The 23379-nt window shown below is 36.5% G+C and overlaps 2 protein-coding genes across 2 annotated transcripts; one reads left to right on the forward strand and one right to left on the reverse strand.

Moving 5' to 3' along the window:
* Positions 1–4861: 4861 nt before the first annotated feature.
* Positions 4862–6095, reverse strand: LOC136068774 (probable LRR receptor-like serine/threonine-protein kinase At5g48740). The gene is made up of 3 exons (XM_065776428.1): positions 5968–6095; positions 5730–5862; positions 4862–5307 (listed from the first exon to the last, which is right to left on the reverse strand). The coding sequence occupies exons 1-3, from the start codon at positions 6078–6080 to the stop codon at positions 5089–5091; spliced, it is 465 nt and encodes a 154-aa protein (XP_065632500.1). The 5' UTR covers positions 6081–6095; the 3' UTR covers positions 4862–5088.
* Positions 6096–13126: 7031 nt separating this feature from the next.
* Positions 13127–19217, forward strand: LOC112028312 (histidine--tRNA ligase, cytoplasmic). Its single transcript, XM_065774927.1, has 7 exons — positions 13127–14669; positions 15149–15328; positions 15562–15819; positions 16263–16397; positions 16730–17011; positions 18342–18482; positions 18620–19217. The coding sequence occupies exons 1-7, from the start codon at positions 13503–13505 to the stop codon at positions 18917–18919; spliced, it is 2463 nt and encodes an 820-aa protein (XP_065630999.1). The 5' UTR covers positions 13127–13502; the 3' UTR covers positions 18920–19217.
* The last annotated feature ends 4162 nt before the right edge of the window (positions 19218–23379 follow it).

Consider the following 23379-nt stretch of genomic DNA (forward strand, 5'->3'; position numbering starts at 1 on the left):
TGGGTGCTACATAAAAAACACACTATACAATACACGTATCTTCAAATAATTGTTAGTTTCTTAGATTAGGATATACATTTTAATACATATACGTATATGTAAATGAGTTTCATGAGAATGATTCAACCAAGAGGATCATAGCCCCAATTCTCACAGACTTAGTGCTTTTGCACAAGACTTGCGGGATTTGGAACTCAAGTCCAAGTGGCTTTGCTTGGGCTTTGCCTCCCAAGATAATTAGGTGAGAAGGATTTTTGTGGGAGAGAATAACATCTGATGTGTGCATGTTTTGATATATGTTTCTTTGGAGGCTAAGTGTATCCAAAGCCCAAGTTGAAGTGAGGACCCCAGTAATAGGATTCAGCTTTTGGCTGAGTAAAAGGAAAAATAGCAAGCAAGAATATATATATTGAGCAGCAAGAAACAGTAAAGGAAAACAATGTAATAAAGAAATACACGAAATAATTGTTAGAGATCCTCAAATCAATATGAGGTATTTCATTATTTTTCTTGATTATGGACTACAATATGTTCACTAAGATGTGATATAAGGTCCAAATAAGCTCAAAAATTACAGACTTAGATGGCTATCTAAGCCTCTAATTAGACTTGCAAAGTTTGAATCCTTTTGAATCCGAGTATGTGCTATAATGGCTATTCTCGGGAATACCGAGAAATATTCCTCTGTTTTTCTTGAGTTTTACAGAGTTATCTTAACGATTCTCTTCTAGTTTTTCTATTCTGCATCATGCCCCTTAATGTTGGCTGCTTCCCCCTTTTTATAGTGTCATTTTAGGGTTTGGATACCATTGATTCTTCCCCTTTAGCTCCTTGGTACTAGAGCCCCTGTTATGCCAGCCATTCTGACCATTGATTCTTTCTCTGTTTCTCATAGTTTTCATCTTTTAGCCCTGTTTTTCTAAAAGCCACTTACTGACTTTCCATTTTGGATAGCTGACGTTTACCCTCTCTTCTTTCAAGTCCTTTTACCTCTTGGACTTAGCTTTTTGGCTGTCCTCCTTGCTGTTATTTTTCCCAAGTGAGCAGAATCATTTCCTGCTGGGTTGAAGGTTTTCTAGCCACTTCCCTTTATAGTTCTTTATTTTGGGTTTCCCAAGGTACCGGCCTTTTGTTCATAAATTGTCACTCTCCAAACTTTCTAATTCTTTGTTGCACCACTGGGTGCTTGAAAGGGACATATTTGTTCTTCATTTCTTGTATTTTGTGGTACTCCTTTTAAGCTATTTTAATCCCACTTTAGCTGTGCTGCACGTCCTGAGGATCCTGAGCCTCTAGCAGCCTCTGGGGATCCCGGCCCAGTTCTTTCACTAGAATTTGCTGGATTTTTTAATGACCTTTTTTGCTAGAAATATGAATATACATAGGGCCTTGATGTCGATTCTTCTTGCTGTACGAATTGGGCATTCTTTATTTTTTATGGAATGGGCTTTGTTGTGAAATTTTGGACCTCAACAAACATATTCTCTAATCTTAGATATAACTGACAAGTTTGTTGTTTTTGATAGCATAAACACACGTATGAATTGAATGCAACCAGTATCTGACTGTTAAATTCTATTATCATCTTGGGGAAGATGTGCTTAATCTAAGTGCAAGGTATTTCTCTAGAGTGCTTCTTTGCTGGAGTCTGTTGTGGTGGCTTGATCACTCTTCCCCTTCAGATGAGTTAAATTCTGTTGGTGAACCTGTGGCTATATACACAGGGATAAACAATGAAGGGTTTCATTGATTTTCTATACATTGATAAGATTATTTAAAGTTGAAGATCAGACCTATACATCTTCTAAATTTTACTCATAGTGAACCCTAATAATTTATTCTTAATTCATTCCCATCTAATCAAAAAGTTTTTTTTTTTTTTTTATTGGATGGGTGAATTTTCTGATCTTGATGAATCATAAATAATTCCTTCAATCAATTCAAAAATGGATTGCTTAATGATTCTGAAAAAAACAAACTTCTTGACTTGAATTTACGTGGTGAAAAAGCAATGAATATATGGGCTAGCCTAGAAGAATAGAGCATCATAAAAGGAGACTAATATATTTTGACTTTTTTATCTCATATAAAATCCTTCTAATTTAATATCTTTTTTTTTTTAAATCACAAAAATAGATATTTAAAAAAAAAAAGGGTGAGACCCCCATCGAGATTGACAAGGCTTTACATACTAAATAAACATTTCTTTGTACATGTTGGACGCAGAGTTTTATAATTGAGATAAATATCTTTAAAGCTTTAGAAAGTCCAAATAACCTTTGAAAAATGAAAGGGGCCTAGACTTAAAAACGCAGCTTTATAAGTAACAATTTTGTGCTTTTAAAGGGAGGTAAAATAATGCCAAAAATATTATCAAATTGGAGCTGAATATGGGTCAAATTTCAGGTCCCTGGCTAAAAAATTTCAAGAAATAAAGTAAGTTCGTTGGCGACTACTATTCTTAAAATGACATGGGAAGTAAAACTCAGTACACCAAGGTCATGTGCTGATTAAGTTTAAATAGATTTTGCCTGACCAAAATTTTGCATGTTAAGGACATGTTGGATTAATCTGAGAATTAAAAAAGTCCTGTAACCATTGTCAATGGAAAATGGGCCCGCAAATCATTTACACTATGTTTGGAAAAAAAAGGGAGTGAAATGGAATGGAATATGATGTGTTTTCTCCATTGTGTATGGGATTTTATAAAACATAGAATGGAAATGAAATTAAAAAAAAAAGGTTTCACTTTAACCTCCATATTTTACTTTTTTTTTTCTCTTCAAAATAGAAGGAAAATCAATATTTCACCTCAATTTCAGTGAAGGAATATGGGTGTTCCTCCTACTTTTGGGAATTAGAATTTCTTTCTGCCATTCCATTCCTTCCTACTTAACTTCCAAACAAACTTATCAAAAAAAAAACTTCCAAATAAAGAATAGATTGAATGTTATTAAAAAAAAATTCCTTTGAATCTATTCCATTCTACTCCATTCCTTCCCCACTTCAAAATAGACTGATAAAGATAATATTCTGACACTCAAATTTTAAGCAAGAAGATTTTTTATTATATAGAAATAATCACTGCCTATAGAAGAGAAGTAGTTGCAGAAGAGATTGATTTATAGATAAAGATAGAAGTGTTGCTGGATCTCTATGATTGGACTATTAAAATTCAAAGTTAAATCAAAACACTCTCATAGCTTCCTCTATATAAACAGGTGCGTCCCGGCAGAAAGAGCTAAAACTCTGCTGAAATCTTTTCAGAGAAGAAGAGTTTCTGCTGGTCTTTCCAGAAGTCTCATTGGTTGAAGAAGACTAAAAGATTTATGGGGGCAGCTTTGGAGAAAAGAAAAAACTTTTCTATTCTGTTCTCAATGTCCTTTTCATTGCATTCGTTAAATTTGATCTTAGAATTTATCAAAATCAATACATCAGAAACTGTCATTAATGTGTGTAATGTCTTATGCTTTCAATCTATTCTTGTATTTCTATTGCTTTTCTTTTAGAATTAGAGGTTTTCATTTGTAATTTGCATTCTAGAGTTTTCTTGATTGAAAGTTGGATCCTAGAGCAAAATATACACACTAACACCTATGGCTAAAATTTGTATCATTAATGCATATGACGTTTCATGAATGTTTAACAAGGGAGATATAATCACATCTTAGATGCCATCATTGCCTCAACTTCTGACACTTGCTGAAATGACTAAAACTTCAAAAAAAAAAAGTCAATTTTTATAGGTTTCATGTCTATCATTCTGTGTGAAGGTTTTCCTGCTGAGTGCATGCTTATTTTAACTCAAGCACAGTCCCTCACTGTTAAATCAGACATGCTCAAGTTTCAAATTTTCAGGATTTAATCTTCCCTTCATTTTGTAACTATTAATGACAGTTAAAATTAACATGAAAGTAACACAATAGCAAGCTTTTAGTTCAGTAGCTAATGCATTTTTCACTCTTGGCATTCTGAGCCCAGTTAGGGATTGGATTCTTGTTGAGGGAGCGTCCTGTGGCTGCCCTTGCTACAGTTGCAACAGCAGTGGTAAGCAGATTTCTGTTTGCATTGAAAAGTTCTTATTATACAAATAAATTGATGTAACCTCTATAACTATATAGCGAGTTTGGACTGTTTTCCCATATGCTGTGGCTGCTTCAACGGCATTATTCCTTTTCCTGTGATGCCGCTACTCCTCCTAGTTCTCATAGTTGTTTCTCGATCAAGAACACAATCTAGTTCTTTGAGTGGGGAGAACCTGGGTTCGAATCCCCTAACTCCACTTGTTGTAAGCAAAAAGTTAGCATACAACTAATTGATGCGTGTCATTGTCAGTATTCTCTCTTTTAGATTTTCTTAATATAATTCAGTTTCTTGGAGAACAGATCATTGTACTAATTGAAGAACAGTAAGGGACTTACCATTTTCATCTTCATGGGGGCAACAAACATGATCAACTTACGGTACTGTACTTTATTTTGAGGTCATGGAATTTTTAGTTGTTTGGTACATTACACACTATGGATAACTGGCACATAGACAGGTAGTTATACATATACATGCAACCTTATGGCCTCACAAGCAGGTAAGGGCTTGCGGTTTTGCAGAGAACAGAGTGAATTTATAACACAATGCTTTACACTCAGACTGGCTGACACCAGTGGATAATGGTTGTTGAGCTTGTGAGTGTAGGAGTGCATTATTGTCTTTTTAACTGAGTCATGTATTCTTGTCATCATGTGTGTGTTTCTTAATATGTTAATATCTCAGGCCAATGATTGTTGTGTCCTGCCAAATCAGTTAACCGCTATGTCGAACCTAGGATAACTCGCAGGAAAAAAAAAAGTTTTCGTTGCCGCTATTATCAGGGAAATAGTCTCTTCTTAACATTGTCCAAAAAAGTAATTAATAGTAAACCTTATTACATCTCTATTAATATTGGCATTCAAGGCAGTTCTGCTTGATTTGACTTTGAGAAGACTTCATTCTATTTACATACTCAAAAAGGAAATGAAAAGAAAAAATATATAAAAGTCTTAGTTTCAGGATAAATATTTCAGAAGTTGTATTGAGTCTATTGACTGGTAATCAGCTGCCATGCTCGAAAGATGCTAGATAGGAGAGCTGAATGCTATAGGCTCCTATCAACTCTGCCAATACCTCTGCAATAGTTGGCCTTTGTGATGCATCTCTCTCTACTGACTTCACAGCAACGAAGGCTGCCTTTCTCATGCTCTCTACTTCAAATGTTCCTGTTAAGCTCTCGTCCACTATCTCAAATGCACCTGCTTGTAAATAGGGCTTGGCCTGCAGTTGGCAAATCCAAAAACACCACAATGTCAATGTTGCAATCATCAGTATCATACTCTGAATGGAGTACTCACTACTTAACTTTTAGATTTAAGATTATGCAGATACAAAGACTGACTATAGAAGATCAATATCTATGCTAAGGACCTAGACATGATTTAGTTGGAGTTGGTCTCGTTTCCTAATCTTTGATGAGGAAGCACATATCATTGTTTCCTTATGGTTCAAACAAGCAATGTTTAGCGAAAATTTTAGATATTAAACTGCTTGTTTTCATGTCCTTTTAAGCCTATAGTCCAAGAATTACTACTAATGTAAGCAAACAAGGCTACTTCAGAAATCGTAACCATTTGTTCTTGCAGGGGCAGAAAATTGACAAATATTACTGAGCATAGAGTACAAGATGAGCTTCAGTTTACCCATAAGACCAAATTGAATGAGTCTGGAGTTCCTGAGTGGCTCAATGGTTCCCTACCACAAATGAGCTCCAAAAGAACGACCCCAAAGCTGTAAACATCACTTTTCTCAGTCAACTGTTGGGTAGAATAATATCTGCACATGACATTTGTTTTAAGCATCAAAATCATCAAGAACCGATAAATATCCTTTCTATCTTTGGTTTTTTTCTTTTTTTTTTTTTTTTTTTTGAAAACTTACTCAGGATCTAGATAGCCAGCAGTGCCCTTGACAATAGTTGTCACATGAGTTGCAACTACCTGGGTTATTTGTTTAGAGAGGCCAAAGTCACAGACCTTCGCATTCATTTCCATGTCCAAAAGGATATTACTACATTTCACATCTCGGTGTATGATTCGGGGTTCACTACCATTGTGTAAATAGTCCAATCCTTTAAAAGAAACAAGGCTCAGAAATGGAACCATTTATCCCCTTCAATAGTAATTGTTAGAAATACTAAATGCTATTGTATTATATTTCTTACTCAAAGAATATACATGGATGCCTTTATATAGGAGGCATATGAGTNATTTTTTTTTTTCTGTTTGCAACTGAGAGAATTAAGGAAATCAATATCCAAGTGCATGTAGGTGAGTTCCTTTCAATTTTTTTTTTTTTCAATTTCAAACCTATTTTATTTCCTTGGTCTATTTGTTGCTCATACCTGTTTTTGTTTGTAATATTAGGTACATTACAAAGACAAGCCCCAAGCTCACACACAATTCCATCCCATCCCAATTTGATTTGGTTTTATCTTTGTGGATAGGATGGGATGGGTGGAATCATGGAATGGTTTTGTAAATTGTGACTTTACCTATCATCTGTTATATGTGATTAGGAAGGGTGCTTTGGGTTACTCCAGCTTGTGGAATTGCTAAAGATGTGCTTTGAACTTGGTTTTGATGATGATTGGTAATGGTAGATTATATTGAGTGAATTTGAAGGATAAATTCCCACTTTATTCAGAAAGTTTGGGGTTGATGGAAGAAACATGAAAGTTTGAGTTTCTATAGTTATATGATAAATTAGAATATAATAATTTCTGGATCTACGTATAAAATAATATAACTTTAACTGATAGAGATATGTTGAATACAAAATGCTTAGACCATATAGTCAAATTGTACTTTATAGCAGTCGTGTAGTTCTACATTATGAACAGATATGTGGGCAACTATATTATGGTTTTTAGGACAACTTTGTGCTTCTTTGGATCACTTATGCAATATTCTTCATCATTTACATAGTAACTAACTGTTTGATAATAAGTAGACCATAAGCATTACCATGGAAAACAAGAGATTAGAATATCATAGCAAATTAACTTTATTCCTGTTAATTAATAGATATCTGTAGAAGTCCTTTTTCGTTCTTAATATCCATCATTACTGTTAACGTGTATAATATTGTAGGCTTTAGGCCAGTTAGATTACTTGTATAGCACACAGTTTTGTACTACACTTTGCTTGTACCGCACTTATATGCCTCCTATATAAAAGCATCCATGTATATTCTTTGAGTAAGAAATATAATACAATACATTCAGTATTTCTAACACGGTATCAGAGCTACTGCTCTACCTTTTTTAGCAGTCTTGTCTTTATTAGTGTTACTCCATTCTTAACTATGCTTTCGCCGTCACAACAGTCGCGCAGCCTTTTGCCGTTGAACCTCTGACGTCTTCCATCAGTTGTCTTTGGGTTCCGACCTGCAACGCTGCCATTGAGGAGTCCCACACCGTAAGACCACTGTACGTACCGTCACCGCCTTGAAGATTGCTCCGATCACATTTCTACAGGTATCACTAAGATCGTCTTCTCCGATCTACACACTGGTGGAAGCCTCTAGCCATCGGAGTCGTCACACCCCTCATGCGCTGCCCAAAGGTTCTTCTTCAGAGCCACGGCCACACGGTCCCATGGCCGTCTTAAGCTTCAGGCTGACGCCACCCATGATGTCATTAGTGCCACGTCAGCCCTAGCTTACGTCAACATCCAGTCATCTGCTGACGTCAGCGCTATGTCATCCTGTTGACGTCATCTTCGTTGACGTTGACTTGACGCGTTGACTGCCTTTGACCGTTGACTTATTCAGGGTTGACTTTTTCAGTCCAGGTTCTCCTTACCAAGTTTTTCGCTAGATTTCATTTTTGCAGTCTGTTTTTGCATATTGTGTCTCTAAATGGATATAAAGGATATTTTTCTTCCTCACCTCATCAATACTATATTGGAGGGGAATAGGAATTACTTATCTTGGTTTCAAGCTATACGAGTTTTTTTAAGGGTCGCATGCTTTGACATTATTGTACCGGTGCAATCACTATTCTCTCAAAGGGGCAAGTGAAGAAGATGCTGCCTTCCCTAATCACATGATTGAATGGGATAATCACAACCACATGATTCTCACATGGATTCGAAACACTTCCATTCCCTCCATCGCTAATCTATTGGGCAGCTTTGATGATGCAAAATCAGCATGGGATATGTTGTGTTGGCCAAAAGGTACTCCACTACTCATGGATCCATGAAATATCAGTTAGTGGTTGAATTGCATCAACTCAAGAAGAACCAGGCAATTCATCAATGACTACTATGATCAGCTTGTTTCATTTAGACCAAATTGACATTTCTGATCCAACTTGGGCATGCTTAAAGGATGCTCAGCAATATGCAACCATTAGAGATGAATTTCATCTCTATGAATTCCTGATGTCACTGCACAAGGACTTTGAGCCCATCCGAGGTAACTTCTTAATCGCATCCTCCTCCTTTATTGATATGCTGTAAATGAGTTGGTCAGAGAAGAAGCTCCCTTGCAACACTTCAAACTCAGAATAAGTAAATGTTCTGGCTATTACTCCTTTTGCTCCTCCTATAGAGCAACCTAGCAATCAGGTGATTCCTTGGCTTTAGCAATCGACCAAGCAGACCATAAAAAGTTTTGCAACTATTGCAAGCGTCCTGGCCACACCATTGAGACTTGTTACTTTCGAACAAATCTACTGCTGCTGTTGCTAATACTAGCCTACTTGCGATGCCTTCATTTCAGTTGAGTCCTAGTCTTTTGGATCCACTATCAACCTCCCCCACTGAACTACAGGATATCATAGTTCAGGCTGTTCGTATGGCTGGTAATGCATCTTTTTCCACTACTCTCTCAGTTCTACCCGGTAAGTCTAAACTTGTCTTTTTGATTCTCTTGTTGCAATCACATGACACCTTACTCGTCCTTATTTTTCAAACTTGACCCTGCACAAATCCTTTTAATATTCATATAGCTGATGGTTCCACCATGCATGGGAATAGTCTAGGTTTTGTTTCGACCTCCAACCTCTCTATTCCTGGGGTTTTTCATGTACCTGACCTATCCTATAATTTGTGCTCTGTGGGACAATTAGCTGAACTAGGATATCGCCTTATTTTTTACTATTCTAAGTATATTGTGCAAGATCCGAGGATGGGAAAGAGCTTGGAATGGTTCTAGAGTTAGGTGTATGTTTCCTGTGGACAATCTTCATCTTCCACCTGTTGTCCTGTTTCTGTTACTACTGCAGCTGCTCATTTCCTCCTTACCTTCTCTTGCACTTTGGCATTCTCTCTTGGTCATGACCCATCTTCTCGGGTACAACAGTTAGCTTCTCAAGGTCTGTTGGGTTCTGTGTCCAAAGAAATTTTGATTGTACTTCTTGCCAGTTAGGAAAACAGCCAGTTTTACCTTTCAATAATAGTGACTCTATCTTTAATAGTATTTTTGAGTTAATTCATTCTGATGTTTGGGAACCTTCTCGTGTTATAGTATTGGTGATCTCGATATTTTTGTTTTTGTTTTTATTGATTTATTCTCGTCATAGTTGGATTTTTCCTATGAAATCCCGTTCTGAAATCTTACCAATATACAGTGACTTTGCAAAAATGGTTGAAACACAATTCTCCAAATGTATCAAAACCTTTCGATCTGATAATTCTTGAATATACTCAATATGCTTTTCAAGCTCTGTTACATTCCTATGGCACTGTACATCATCTAACTTGTCCAGGTACCTCTTAGCAAAATGGTTAAGCCGAAAGAAAACTTCGTCATATTCTTGACACTGTTCGTGCTCTTTTTCTTTCTGCCAAAGTTCCTCCCCATTTTGGGTGAAGCGCTCTTCATGCTGTTCATGCTATTAATCGCCTTCCAAGCGCTGTCATCCATAATCAAACTCCATATGAGGATGAGCGTCTTTTTAGGTCACCCCCTGATATCATTACCTTCGCTCCTTCGGATCTGCTTGTTTTGTTCTCCTTCAGCCTCATGACATAACAAACTTGAGCCTCGATCTAGACTTTGTTGTTTCCTTGGTTATGGCAAACTCAAAAAGGGTATTGGTGTTATGATCCTGTCTCTCATCGTCTCCGAGTTTCTTAATGTTGTTTTGGGAACACCGCTTATTTGTTGAACTCTCTCATTTTCGTTCTTCCTTGACTAACTCCTCTGTTTTAGAAATATTTTTAGATGAGTCTCATGTTCCTTCTACAAATAATCTTGATCCTCCTTTGGACTTCTCTCTAGATATTTTTGATGCTTCTCCTAGACAGGTTGAAGATGAACAGGTTGATGAGAGCTACCTCACCTTGAGCCTGGGTCTCCGCTCCTGCTTTGCCTGAAGATCCTCCACAAGACATTCCACCTCACCACTCAACCCAAGTAAGATCCATTCCTACACATTTACTTGACTATCATTGTTACACTGCCCTTGCTACACTCCACGAGCCTCAAACCTTTCGTAAGGCCTCCACTGACCCTTTATGTAGATTGCAATGAAAGGGAAACTTGATGCATTAACCAAAAACCATACTTGGGATCTGGTTACTCTCCCTCCTAGACATTCTGTGGTTGGTTGTAAGTGGATCTATAAGATCAAGACTCGCTCTGATGGGTCCATTGAGCACTACAAGGCTCGTCTGGTTGCAAAAGGTTTTACATAGGAGTATGAGATTGATTATGAAGAGACTTTTGCCCTAGTTGCTCGTATCTCATCTGTTCGTGCCCTCCTAACTGTTGCCGCTGCTAGTAAATGGACATTTTTCAGATGGATGTTAAAAATGCCTTCCTTAATGGGGATCTGAATGAAGAAGTCTATATGCAACCTCCTCTTAGTCTATCTGTTGAATCAAATAAGGTTTGTCGCTTTCAACGTGCACTTTATGGCCTTAAACAAGTTCCACGACCTTGGTTTGCCAAGTTTAGCTCTACCATCTTTAGCTTAGGTTACACTGCCAATCCTTATGATTCTATCTTATTTCTTCGTCGCAATGATAAAGGCACCATTTTGCTTCTCTTATATGTGGATGATATGATCATAACTGGTGATGACCTCAATGACATTCAAGAACTCAAGGATTTTCTCAGTCAGCAGTTTGAGATGAAAGATCTTGGACATCTCAGCTATTTCTTGGGTCTTGAAATCACTCATTCCACCGATGGTCTTTATATTACTCAAGCCAAGTATGCTTCTGATCTTTTGTCTCGAGCTGGACTCACTGACAGCAAGACTGTTGACACTCCAGTTGAACTTAATGCGTATTTGACACCCTCGGGGAGGGGGGGAGGGGAACCATTGTCTAATCCTTCTCTTTATAGAGATTGGTTGGCAGCTTAGTTTATCTCACAGTTACTTGTCCAGATATTTCCTATGCTGTTCATCAGGTGAGCTAGTATCTTGTCTGCTCCACGATCGACTTACTATGCTGTTGTGCTGCATTCTTCGATACTTAAAGAGCACTCTCTTCCATGGCCTTTTCTACTTAACTATATATATATATATATATATATATATATTAGTGTGAAATATGAGATGAGGGTGGCTCTTTATGGTTATGGACCAAGGATACTTAGGTATTACGGTAGTACAGTGGAGGTGAGGGTGAAAGAAAGAAAGAGAGGATAAGTGGTGCAACGGCGTAGTTGGCTGGTGCAGGTTTGGAGTGAAAAGGAATGTGTGTGAGAGCATGGTGGAGGTTTGAATTGAAAATTGGAACAAATGGGTTTCAGATTCTAGGGAGAAGAAACTAGAAAGAGAGAGAAATTTGATTTTGGAGAAATGGGATTTCAGAGAGAAGAAAGAGAGTGTGGCAGATTTTGAAATTTTAAGGACAAATTTGTCTTTTGGTTATACAAAAGGTTGAAGTGTTGATGTGTTTTCTTTGGTACAGATGTCACTTTTTCATTGGACTTAGAAACACCATGTAGATGCTAACATGGAGTTCCTGAAACAACATATACTTTAGGGTTATCCAGTAGGCCTTGTGACCCGACCAAAGCGACTGGACTCGCCCAACTCGAGGCCTAACGGGTAGGCCCAAATAGCATGGTTGGTTGAATTCAAGTCCCGTGCTTTTAAAAACTGAAATTTCAGGTCGGGTTGCGGGTTAATGAATTTAAAGCCTGTAGAAATCGACCCGACTGCTCTTAAATTTAAAAGGAAACCTTCTGAGTCTTTCTACCTTTTTCTATTTTTCAAGCTAACCTGCCTCTCTATTTTCACACTCTCTCTTTCAAGTTTCATCTCTCTCTCTCAAATCCTAGCTCTTGCCTTTGCCTTCTTGCTGCCATAGACGTGCTTCTCTCAAATCATTAGCCCTAGACCTGCTTCCTTGTAGAGCTAAAGCCACCTCTAATCTGCTTTGATCTTGTGAAATTTGATGGTGGATGTACTGATATTGTGATGCATGCAGTGATGGTGGGAACTGGGAGGAGGAGTGGTGGTGGTGCCGTTTGGTGATAATTTCTTTTCTTTCTCTCTTTCTTTCAATCTTAGATTTGGGTGTCATCTTTCTCTCTCTTTCATCTTAGATCCAAGTCTCATTTCTCTCTCTTTCTTTCCGTCTTAGATTTGGGTTTGTGGTGTTTTTTTTTTTTGCTATTTGGTTTCAATCTCAGATTTGGGTTTGTGGTCTTTTTGGTGTTATTTGATTTTACTAGTTTTGGATTGTGGTTGTGACTTGTGAACCGTGTTCTTTAGGTTTGGATTTTATTTCTGCTGTGTTTTGTTATTCTTTCTCATAGGGGTGTGCAAAAAACCGAAGAACTGAAAAAACCGTGCAAAACCGACCAAACCATTGCCAAAATTTCGGTTTGGTTTTGATTTCGATGCTGGATTCAAAACTGACCGAACCAATCAATGTATTTATTTATTTATATATTTATTTATTTATTTATTTACTGATTGGTGGCTTTGTGGTATGCTCCTTGTGGTTTGGTTCGAACTTTCGTGTGGGAAGTTGGTTTTTTGCTATTTAATTTTTTAAAACCCAATGATGTAAATTACGGAAATACCCCTATTTTATTCTTCTCTTTTCTTTTCTTCAGCCGCCGCCTTCCCCAACTCTTTCTCTGAATTTTTTCTGTGTCTCTTTGTACCCTTCTCGCTTTAGTTCAGCCGCTCCTTCATTCAATTCTCTCTCTCTCTCTCTCTCTCTCTCTCAATAAGCTCAAAACACTAAAAGAAGTCAGAAAATTTTAAAGTAATCAGATATTTCAGTGCTTTTTGTGGCGTTTACGTCAAGCTGTGAAAATCTTACACATTTGTACATTACAGAACGCCAAACCAACGAACATTGGTCGGTCTTTCCTTCCATTCCTCACGTCCCATTTTCCCACAAACTTTCTCTGCAGTTTTTTTTTCCGGAAAGTTTCAAGCTTCAGAAGAATTTTCATTTTCCCAGATAAGTTTCCTCTCCATATTCTCTGCTGAAATGGCTTCAGACAACTCCAAACTCTCTGTAATTACATTAGGAGGCAAGGGCTCATCTCTCTCTTCATCTTCACTCTACGCCGTTGCCACCGGCTTCGCTTCGCTACGACTCGACTCCTCCGCACTTGATAGACTTTCACCCGCCTCGCCACCTTTCCAATCCCAATTCCCCATCCCCAAAACCCTAGCACATCTCGAACTCCGAGCATTCCTCACCGTCCTCCTCTACAAGCTCCTTCGCTCCGATCACTCCACGCTCCTCCCGATCCGAATCTCCGAAGCCCTCAACAAATTCAAGAATTCCCAACTCGACGAATTGGGTTTGATCGAATTGAGCGAAGAGGAAGCGTCATTGGTTGAAAAATTGTATCCGTCGGGTTTGTTTGGAGTTTGCGCTGTGTTGGATCACGAATCGGCGGCGTTGTCGGCGGTTTCCGATGCGGTGGCTGCATTGTCGTGCGAGGCCATTAAGGCCGACGTGGCAGCGGTGTTCAATTCGATGGATTCCGGTGATGGGTTCTCGGCGAAGGAGGAGGTTGGGGTTGCGAGTGATATGAAGGTTTTGCTGAATGGGTCGAAGTTGGTAGGGAAGGTTGAGATTGATTCGGTGTCGAAAATAGCTAAAGTTCATGGGAGTTTGAGGGAGATTGTGAAGTTGGTGCATTCCAAGACAAGAATTGAGCTGAATTCGAAGGATTTGGGTTCGGATAGTGGTGAGAGCTTGAGAAATGGGTTTAAGTTGGTTTTGGAGCTGGGTTTCGAAAAGGAGTACGAAAAGTTTGTGCACCAAGTGAATGTGTTGTTGGGGATGGTGTGGAAGATTGTGGCATGGGAGGCAATGACGGGATTTATCGCCCTTGAGGGCGTGGAGTGGAGTGAAAAGAGTGGGAGTAGTGTTGAGGTGAATGGAGGAGTAGGAGGAGGGAATGTGAAGGGGGATAAGAAGGGTGAGAAGAAGAAGAAAGTGTTGTTGGGGAAAGGGACTAGTGTGATTGTGCAATTGATTAAGGATAAGTTGCAGGGTAAGGCAGGTGATGGGATTGAGAAATGGGTCGAGGATCTTTTGTTGTTTTTGGACCCAAAGGACAGGGAGTTTGATAGCTTGTTAAAGAAACTAAAGGAGATTGTAGAAACCAATGAAAGTAGAAGATTGCCCAAGCTTCCAAAGGTGATGACATTCTTGAAATTTTATCACTTAATTCTCATTGAATGATGTGTGCGTTATTATTATCTTTTATGTGCTCTGTATAAAGATGGGAAAAACATTTTATACTTGTGTCAACATTAGAGCAATTCTTGGAGAATGTTGCATAAAAAATGTTTTTAGAATTTAGTGCTAGAAGTGGAGAATTGTTTAAATATGTTGAGTTTATTGTTGATATAGGTGCTCTTTGGAGCTGTTTGTACTTTTATACAGTATTTAGTTAATATACTTCTAATTTATGGACCAAAAAAATGGCATATTGCAAGGAGCTGTTTGCAATTTTATACTCTTTTTAATCAATCAAAATTTCAATACTTACTTATTTTGTTTTATTTTATGAACATACTATTGTGTTAATATTCTTATTTAAGAAATTATTTTATTTCTGCCCCTTGAATGCATCACTAGCATGCTGACTGTAACCATATTATGGTACAAATTAGGGTACTCGTGATTTTGCGAAAGAACAAATGACAATAAGAAAGAGAGCATTTTCAATTATTGAGGATGTTTTTGAGAGGCATGGTGCTACCGCGTTGGATACTCCAGCGTTTGAACTGAGAGAAACTCTCATGGGAAAGTATGGGGAAGATTCAAAGTTGGTATATGATCTTGCTGACCAGGTAGTTATTTCATATTAGATTCATTTAAGTAATTTCCTTCTATGCTATTTTTAATTTTAGGAATTTTCACCTGTTCAATCAAGTTGTTACTTCATGTAGTTGATATCTTAGTCACCTGGCTATCAAAGAAGACTTACATAAGGACTGTTTTCTTTTTTTCCCCAACTAACCTGTAATTTATTATTGTTTGCTGTACTCGTAGTGATGTAATTTAATGTTCAATCTGTGGGCAGGGTGGAGAACTTTGTTCTTTGAGATACGACTTAACCGTACCATTTGCTAGGTATGTGGCTATGAACGGTCTCACATCATTTAAAAGGTACCAGATAGCTAAGGTTTACAGGAGGGACAACCCATCTAAGGGAAGATACCGTGAATTTTACCAGTGCGATTTAGACATTGCAGGCCAATATGAAAAAATGGGGCCAGATTTTGAGATTGTTAAAATTTTGACAGAACTCCTTGATGAACTGCAAATTGGAGATTATGAGGTAACCTCATTTTTTTACCCACCTACCCTTGTTAGTAGAAAGTTTGACATTTAAATTTGTTATGGATTATATACTATACTGTATTTCGTCTTTGATATTAGTATTGACTTGCTATGCATCTGTCACTTGTATTGGGTGTATGCCTCCTATCCTCATAGATGCTATTTATTGCCATCTGATGGCAGCAATGTCACTGAGTTCGTCTTGGAAGTTGGAAACATTACCTGGACAACGGTGCTAATTCAATATGTTTCATCACATATTGTGGTTTAAGACAATAAATAAATATGATTCGATAAAGAATGAGCAAATGAGCAAGGCCTAGTTGAAATGAACCGATTTATTGATTTTGCGATAAAGACCTTCTTCAAAGTGTGTTCTATAATAATAATAATAATAATAGTTATTATTATTATTTTAATTAATTTCCTATTCTTCTACAGATAAAATTGAATCATCGGAAGTTACTTGATGGAATGTTGGACATATGTGGAGTGCCACCGGAAAAATTCAGAACCATATGTTCAAGTATTGACAAGTTAGATAAGCAACCTTTTGAGCAGATAAAAAAGGAAATGGTAAGAACACTTGTATGCAAATACTGTTGTCTTACTTGGTTATTATTACTAGGAGCAATAGCCTATCTAGTTGTTAGCATTTCATTAATATAAGGATAATTCTGTGATCATCTTTTTGTAAATATGTTGGATTAGTAATTTAGAGCCTAATTTTTACTCTATTGTAATTTTATAGGGAAGCTTGCATATACATTCTTCTTACTTGAGCTTTTCTCTTTGCAATAATATTTAGAAATGAAATGTTGGATTAATAATTTAATTGTGTATTCCATTTATATCATTGCATGAATTTTAGTATGTTTGGTTATATGTTTCTTGTTAATTATTGTTAGGTGGAGGAGAAGGGCTTATCTGTTGAGACAGCAGATGAAATTGGCACTTTTGTGAAGGAAAGGGGACAGCCTTTGGAACTATTATCTAAGCTTAAGCAGCAGGGCAGCAAGTTCTTAGGACACAATGGATCTGCTGATGCACTGAATGACCTAGAGATTTTATTTAAAGCTCTTGAAGTGTCAAAGTGTATTGACAAAGTGGTTTTTGACTTGAGTCTTGCCAGAGGCCTTGATTATTATACTGGAGTCATATTTGAGGCTGTTTTTAAAGGCGGTACACAGGTAATTTTTTAAGAAACATCTGTATTTTTCATTTCATTTATTTTTTCTTCCTTGTGAATCATTATTGTTTTTGATGACACTTTAATAGCTGATCCTTTTATAATCATGCCCAAGAATCTTTTCTCTTATTGAACTGGGAGAATTTTTTTTTAATGGTTTATTATCATATTAGTTGTGATCTGAACTGGTAAAATTGACTGGCCAAAACTCTAGAAGAACAAATGGACATTGAATTATTGTGATAATTTGACATGGCAGTGACATGTGCCTATGATCTAATTTAAAGAGCACGCTTGAACAACACATTCCATCCTATCAGATTGCTGTTGATATATGTGTGGCTGGTTTTGTATTGGTGGCATTATATGTTAGCTTTTCATGATAGTAGGTCATTGGTAATCCTTTCGTATAGATGTCTTTTCTCAATTCTTTTTTTTCCTTTATTATTGAAACTTGTGTGACGAAGTTTGGATGGCGGTAATGTTGAATGTCCATTTATATCTGGTATGTTTAAAGATCCTAGTGCTGCTGTAGAAGCTTATGAATTATTGTTCTTAATTTGGTTTGTCTTTACTCCTCTGTATTTTATGATCCTGTGACAATCATATAGTTCTATGACGTGGATCATTTCCAGTCTCTAGAGTTTTGATAATTTCAGCCAGTGTTGTCTGATTTTTGGGGGTAGGAAAGATGATTTCTCCATAAAGAAGCTTCATGTTACTGTTTTTGTTTACATGAGTTTTGTGGGGTGACAACTATGATGAAGGAGGAGGTTGGAAAAGGATTGTGGAAAGAAAAGAGAGAAATTGAGTCATGAAATGAAAAAGTCTTTATGAACTTATTCAAAAAAATGTCAAAAGTTTTTATGAAGTGTGAAAAATAAATTTAAGAAACTTGAAATTTTAAGTCTTAGAGTTGTCATTAAAAGCGAATGTCAATAATTAATTTTTCATAATTCTTTTTGGTTTGATTTAAGTTTTCATCATGTGGTATAGAGGGACGAAAGATAGAGTGATAACAATTGTGTAGAACAGCCAACGCAGTAGCTAGTTGAGATTTTTCGAATCTAAAGCCAACTGAAGTTACTAAGTTCTGCCTTGGTAGTGGAGATGAGGAAACAAAAATCCATAGCTAACATCAGAACTGATTTAAAATTTAAATTTGAAAATTTCATTTTTCAGTTCATTTTCAATAATGGGTGCATTTTATTTGTTTCTTGTGTGATCTATTAATTGGTGCATTTCATTTGCTTCATGTGTTTCCAAGAAAACGTGTGTGCGCGCGCGTGTTTTAAGTACTGATGATGTGATTTGCTTGTGCATGTCCTCAGGTTGGTTCAATTGCTGCCGGTGGACGTTATGACAACCTTATTGGTATGTTTGGTGCAAAGCAGGTTCCAGCAGTTGGTGTTAGTCTTGGAATCGAGCGGGTATTTGCTATAATGGAGCAGCTACAGAAAGACCAGAGCCAGGTGATAATAATGCTTAATAATTTACCTATATGATCCTCAACTTTCTAATATTTTGGCTAGCAACTCAAAGTTTAATAATCTAGCACCCTTGTGGTGAGGCTGATGAGTTCTTTCATTCCTTTTGGGTGTTTTGGCAGGCACCACGTGCAACAAAGACTGAAGTCCTAGTTAGTATACTGGGGGATGACTTGACTCAAGCTGCAGAGCTGGTAAGTGAGCTGTGGAATGCCAAAGTGAAAGCCGAATATTTTGTTAATAAAAGGGTGATGAAGCACATTGACCGTGCTAGAGAGTCGAGGATCCCGTGGATGGTTATTGTGGGTGAACGGGAAATGAATGAAGGGATTGTTATATTAAAAGACATTGAGGCTGCTAAAGAAGATAAAATTCCAAGAAGTAGTCTTGTCGAAGAACTTAAAAGACGGTTGAACCCATGAAATTAATATTTGGCCGAAAGGCACAACTCCAAGCCAGATTTCCATTCTAACTTGGTAAAACACCCTGTTTTTTTTTAGACATGCTTTTCATTGTTTGTACTCGTTATTTCTTAGTACTGGAATTGAAGATGATAGGTGTCATATAAAAGGTCTATAGAACACCAGGATTTATTTTTGTTATAGCTTATTGTAATTTTACCTGGTGCTTTCGATTTTACAGTGCCATGCCAATGAAATACTATGATGGCCATACATGAAATATTTGAATGTTTAATTGCAATTCTCCCCTTGAGTTTCATTTTATGGTGATAGTTTATTGGGAATCTAGGGGTGGGGTCTAGTTCGACCAGTCTCTTTACGGCCTCAATTTCTTGACACTTCAAAATCATGAAATTCGGTATTGATGATGAAAATAATGAAACGCATTAAAATAAAGATGCCAAAAGGGCTGTGCTAAATTTTCAACAACACTATTTTAAGTTAATGTAATACCATTTGTTAGTTAAGTTTTGTGCATAGTTTGGTAGTTAATATAATACCATTTGTTAGTTAAATTTTGTGCAGAGTTTGGTCCCTTTTCAACTGATCGATGAAAATAGTTAGGTGAAAACAGAAAGGAAAAAAAAATCTACCAATTTGAAAAATCATTCCTTGCTAAGGGTCATCAAATAGCCCACGGCGCACAGCCTGACCCAGAAACCCGACGGCCCATAGGGCTAATGGGCGGCCCAGCCTGTTGTTATTGAGACCCATGGATAGTCCACTAGCCCAGTGGGTGAGGCCGTAGGCTAGTTTTTATGCCCATGGGTACCCGGTGTGCTAGTCCAGTAGCCCAACCCATTGCCCAGCCCATTGGCCTAATCTGTTGGCCTAGTCTAATAACTCATAATTCATAACAAAAATATATAGGAAGTATATGACGGATTGATCTTGAGATATTATAGAAGAATTTCTTAATAAAACTCTCTTAACCACTAAAATACTCAAAGTAATTGTGCTAAACTTAGTTTACTAAATATATATTTTTCTAGTAATCTAGCACATTTGAATTAACCATTTGACATTTTTTTTTTATTAAAGATAAAAATAAAAAACTATTTAAAGCCTTAATAAATAAATAAAAATTTAAATAGGTTTCCATCAACAAAACAAAAAAAATTAAATAGATTTGACTATAAAAAAATTTGTAATTATGTATTAAATTCTTTAATTCTTTCCTTTTAAAAAATAGATTGACTATTCTCTTATAAAAAATTGATTCTTTCCTTATAAAATAATAAAATAATATGCTAACACAAGCCTATGAGTAGCCCATTAGGCCCAACCTGATAGCCCAACTCGCTAAATACAAAATGGGCATTACCCATAGGCAGGGTCATGGGCTGAGATTTTCTCTTTTGGCCCAGCTCAACCCGACCCGTTAACTAATTAATAGCCTATTATACCCAACCCATTGTGCTCATGGGCCAAGTAAAAATGGGCCGAGCCGGCCTAGCTCGGCCCATTGACGACCCTTATTCTTGGTAGATCGAAAAATAGAATTTTAGAAGTTGATTCCAACGAGGGAAGAGAAGTACCTAGACGCCAAAGCTGCCCACAAAATCCAACAAAACAACCTAATAAGTAATATTATAATAGTACAAAATGGACTTTTACAACGATTTCATAACAAATCATAGATGACAAATTATTACTATTTTTTGTCAACCATTAAAATTTTTTTTTGCCTACCTATAACAGTTAATACGACTTCTCACCTACAATTTGTTGCAAAATCGTTATAGAGATGTATTTCTCTTTATGCAAGCCATCATCAAACAAATTTACAAAACAACTAATTATTGTATGGAATATATTAGCATCTTTGATTCTTTGGACAGGAATTTTCAGTTTTGGTAGTTAACTTCTCTCTTCAAAACTTGATTCACAACCATTAGTTTCTTTTTTGTGCGGTTAATTTACCGATTAAACTAACTAGAATCCATAATTTATGGTAATTGAATGCTATAAATTTCCAAAACATTGTTCATAAATCTTTCCAAAATTTGAGCAATACAGAAAATTGCCAACAAAAATTTGTGAGCTTATCAAAAAACTATTCTACTCTAACCACATTAGACTATTGTGGGTTGTCCTGTTCCTCACCCCACCCCTTGTCAAGAAAAGGATATCTCAGTTCTCCAATGGGGTAATATTCCACTAGGACCGCAACCTGTACTCTCTCACTCACGCACATTACGTGTCTCTATCTCATTGGTTTATCTGCCAAATAAGTAAATTCTAATCTTATTCTGAAAACAAAAATTGCCCTTTGGATTGAGAAAATCTGAAACAGTATCCAATACGGCAATAAAAAATTAGCCTAACAATAAAAATGACAAATAACAAAATTAAAATTAATTAAGTTCAATCAACTAATTTTATCCAAAGAAAACAACCTAAACATTTAAAAGAATTTAACAAAATATTTTTGTCCTCATCCAATAACAGATGCATCTACAATTAAGCTATATAGTAAGAAAGTAGACTAAAAGTTATTAGGATTATTGTGCCACTATAGAGGAAGACTATAAAAGTAAACCTAGAGGTCTAGACTCTTTGAGACGCCTTTGCATCTAAGGTTTGATTGTACAAACCTCTCTCAAAGCATCTTACTTTCTCCCTCTTTCGTTCTTTCAAGATCTGTGATCGTTTATTCACACTGCAGTCTGCAGTAAAGCAGTTTCCATTCCCTAATGCGACCGAATAAACTTAAGTGTAATTGAGAGTAAAGTGTTAAACAGTTGAATAACATTTCACATATATAATATTAGGAATATTAATAGTTTTTCTTTCTAAAATTGTTTTAGTTTATGGCACGTAATAATTATATAATATATATATATATATATAAATTTCTATATATTAAGTGGATGACTTGACTCAAGCTGCAGAGCTGGTAAGTGAGCTGTGGAATGCCAAAGTGAAAGCCGAATATTTTGTTAATAAAAGGGTGATGAAGCACATTGACCGTGCTAGAGAGTCGAGGATCCCGTGGATGGTTATTGTGGGTGAACGGGAAATGAATGAAGGGATTGTTATATTAAAAGACATTGAGGCTGCTAAAGAAGATAAAATTCCAAGAAGTAGTCTTGTCGAAGAACTTAAAAGACGGTTGAACCCATGAAATTAATATTTGGCCGAAAGGCACAACTCCAAGCCAGATTCCCATTCTAACTTGGTAAAACACCCTGTTTTTTTTTAGACATGCTTTTCATTGTTTGTACTCGTTATTTCTTAGTACTGGAATTGAAGATGATAGGTGTCATATAAAAGGTCTATAGAACACCAGGATTTATTTTTGTTATAGCTTATTGTAATTTTACCTGGTGCTTTCGATTTTACAGTGCCATGCCAATGAAATACTATGATGGCCATACATGAAATTTTTGAATGTTTAATTGCAATTCTCCCCTTGAGTTTCATTTTATGGTGATAGTTTATTGGGAATCTAGGGGTGGGGTCTAGTTCGACCAGTCTCTGTACGGCCTCAATTTCTTGACACTTCAAAATCATGAAATTCGGTATTGATGACGAAAATAATGAAACGCATTAAAATAAAGATGCCAAAAGGGCTGTGCTAAATTTTCAACAACACTAATTTAAGTTAATGTAATACCATTTGTTAGTTAAGTTTTGTGCATAGTTTGGTAGTTAATATAATACCATTTGTTAGTTAAATTTTGTGCAGAGTTTGGTCCCTTTTCAACTGATCGATGAAAATAGTTAGGTGAAAACAGAAAGGAAAAAAAAAATCTACTAATTTGAAAAATCATTCCTTGCTAAGGGTCATCAAATAGCCCACGGCGCATAACCTAACCCAGAAACCTGACAGCCCATAGGGCTAATGGGTGGCCCAGCTTGTTGTTATTGAGACCCATGGATAGTCCACTAGCCCAGTGGGTGAGGCCGTAGGCTAGTTTTTATGCCCATGGATACCCAGTGTGCTAGCCCAGTAGCCCAACTCATTGCCCAGCCCACTGGCCTAATCTGTTGGCTTAGCCTAATAACTCATAATTCATAACAAAAATATATAGGAAGTATATGACGGATTGATCTTGAGATATTATAGAGGAATTTCTTAATAAAACTCCCTTAACCACTAAAATACTCAAAGTAATTGTGCTAAACTTAGTTTACTAAATATATATTTTTCTAGTAATCTAGCACATTTGAATTAACCATTTGACATTTTTTTTATTAAAGATAAAAATAAAAAACTATTTAAAGCCTTAATAAATAAATAAAAAATTTAAATAGGTTTCCATCAACAAAACAAAAAAAATAAAATAGATTTGACTATAAAAAAATTTGTAATTATGTATTAAATTCTTTAATTCTTTCCTTTTAAAAAATAGATTGACTATTCCCTTATAAAAAATTGATTCTTTCCTTATAAAATAATAAAATAATATGCTAAC

This window comes from Quercus suber, unplaced genomic scaffold, assembly GCF_002906115.3.
Source record: "Quercus suber isolate HL8 unplaced genomic scaffold, Cork oak 2.0 scaffold_1, whole genome shotgun sequence".
NCBI classification, from domain to species: Eukaryota; Viridiplantae; Streptophyta; class Magnoliopsida; order Fagales; family Fagaceae; genus Quercus; species Quercus suber.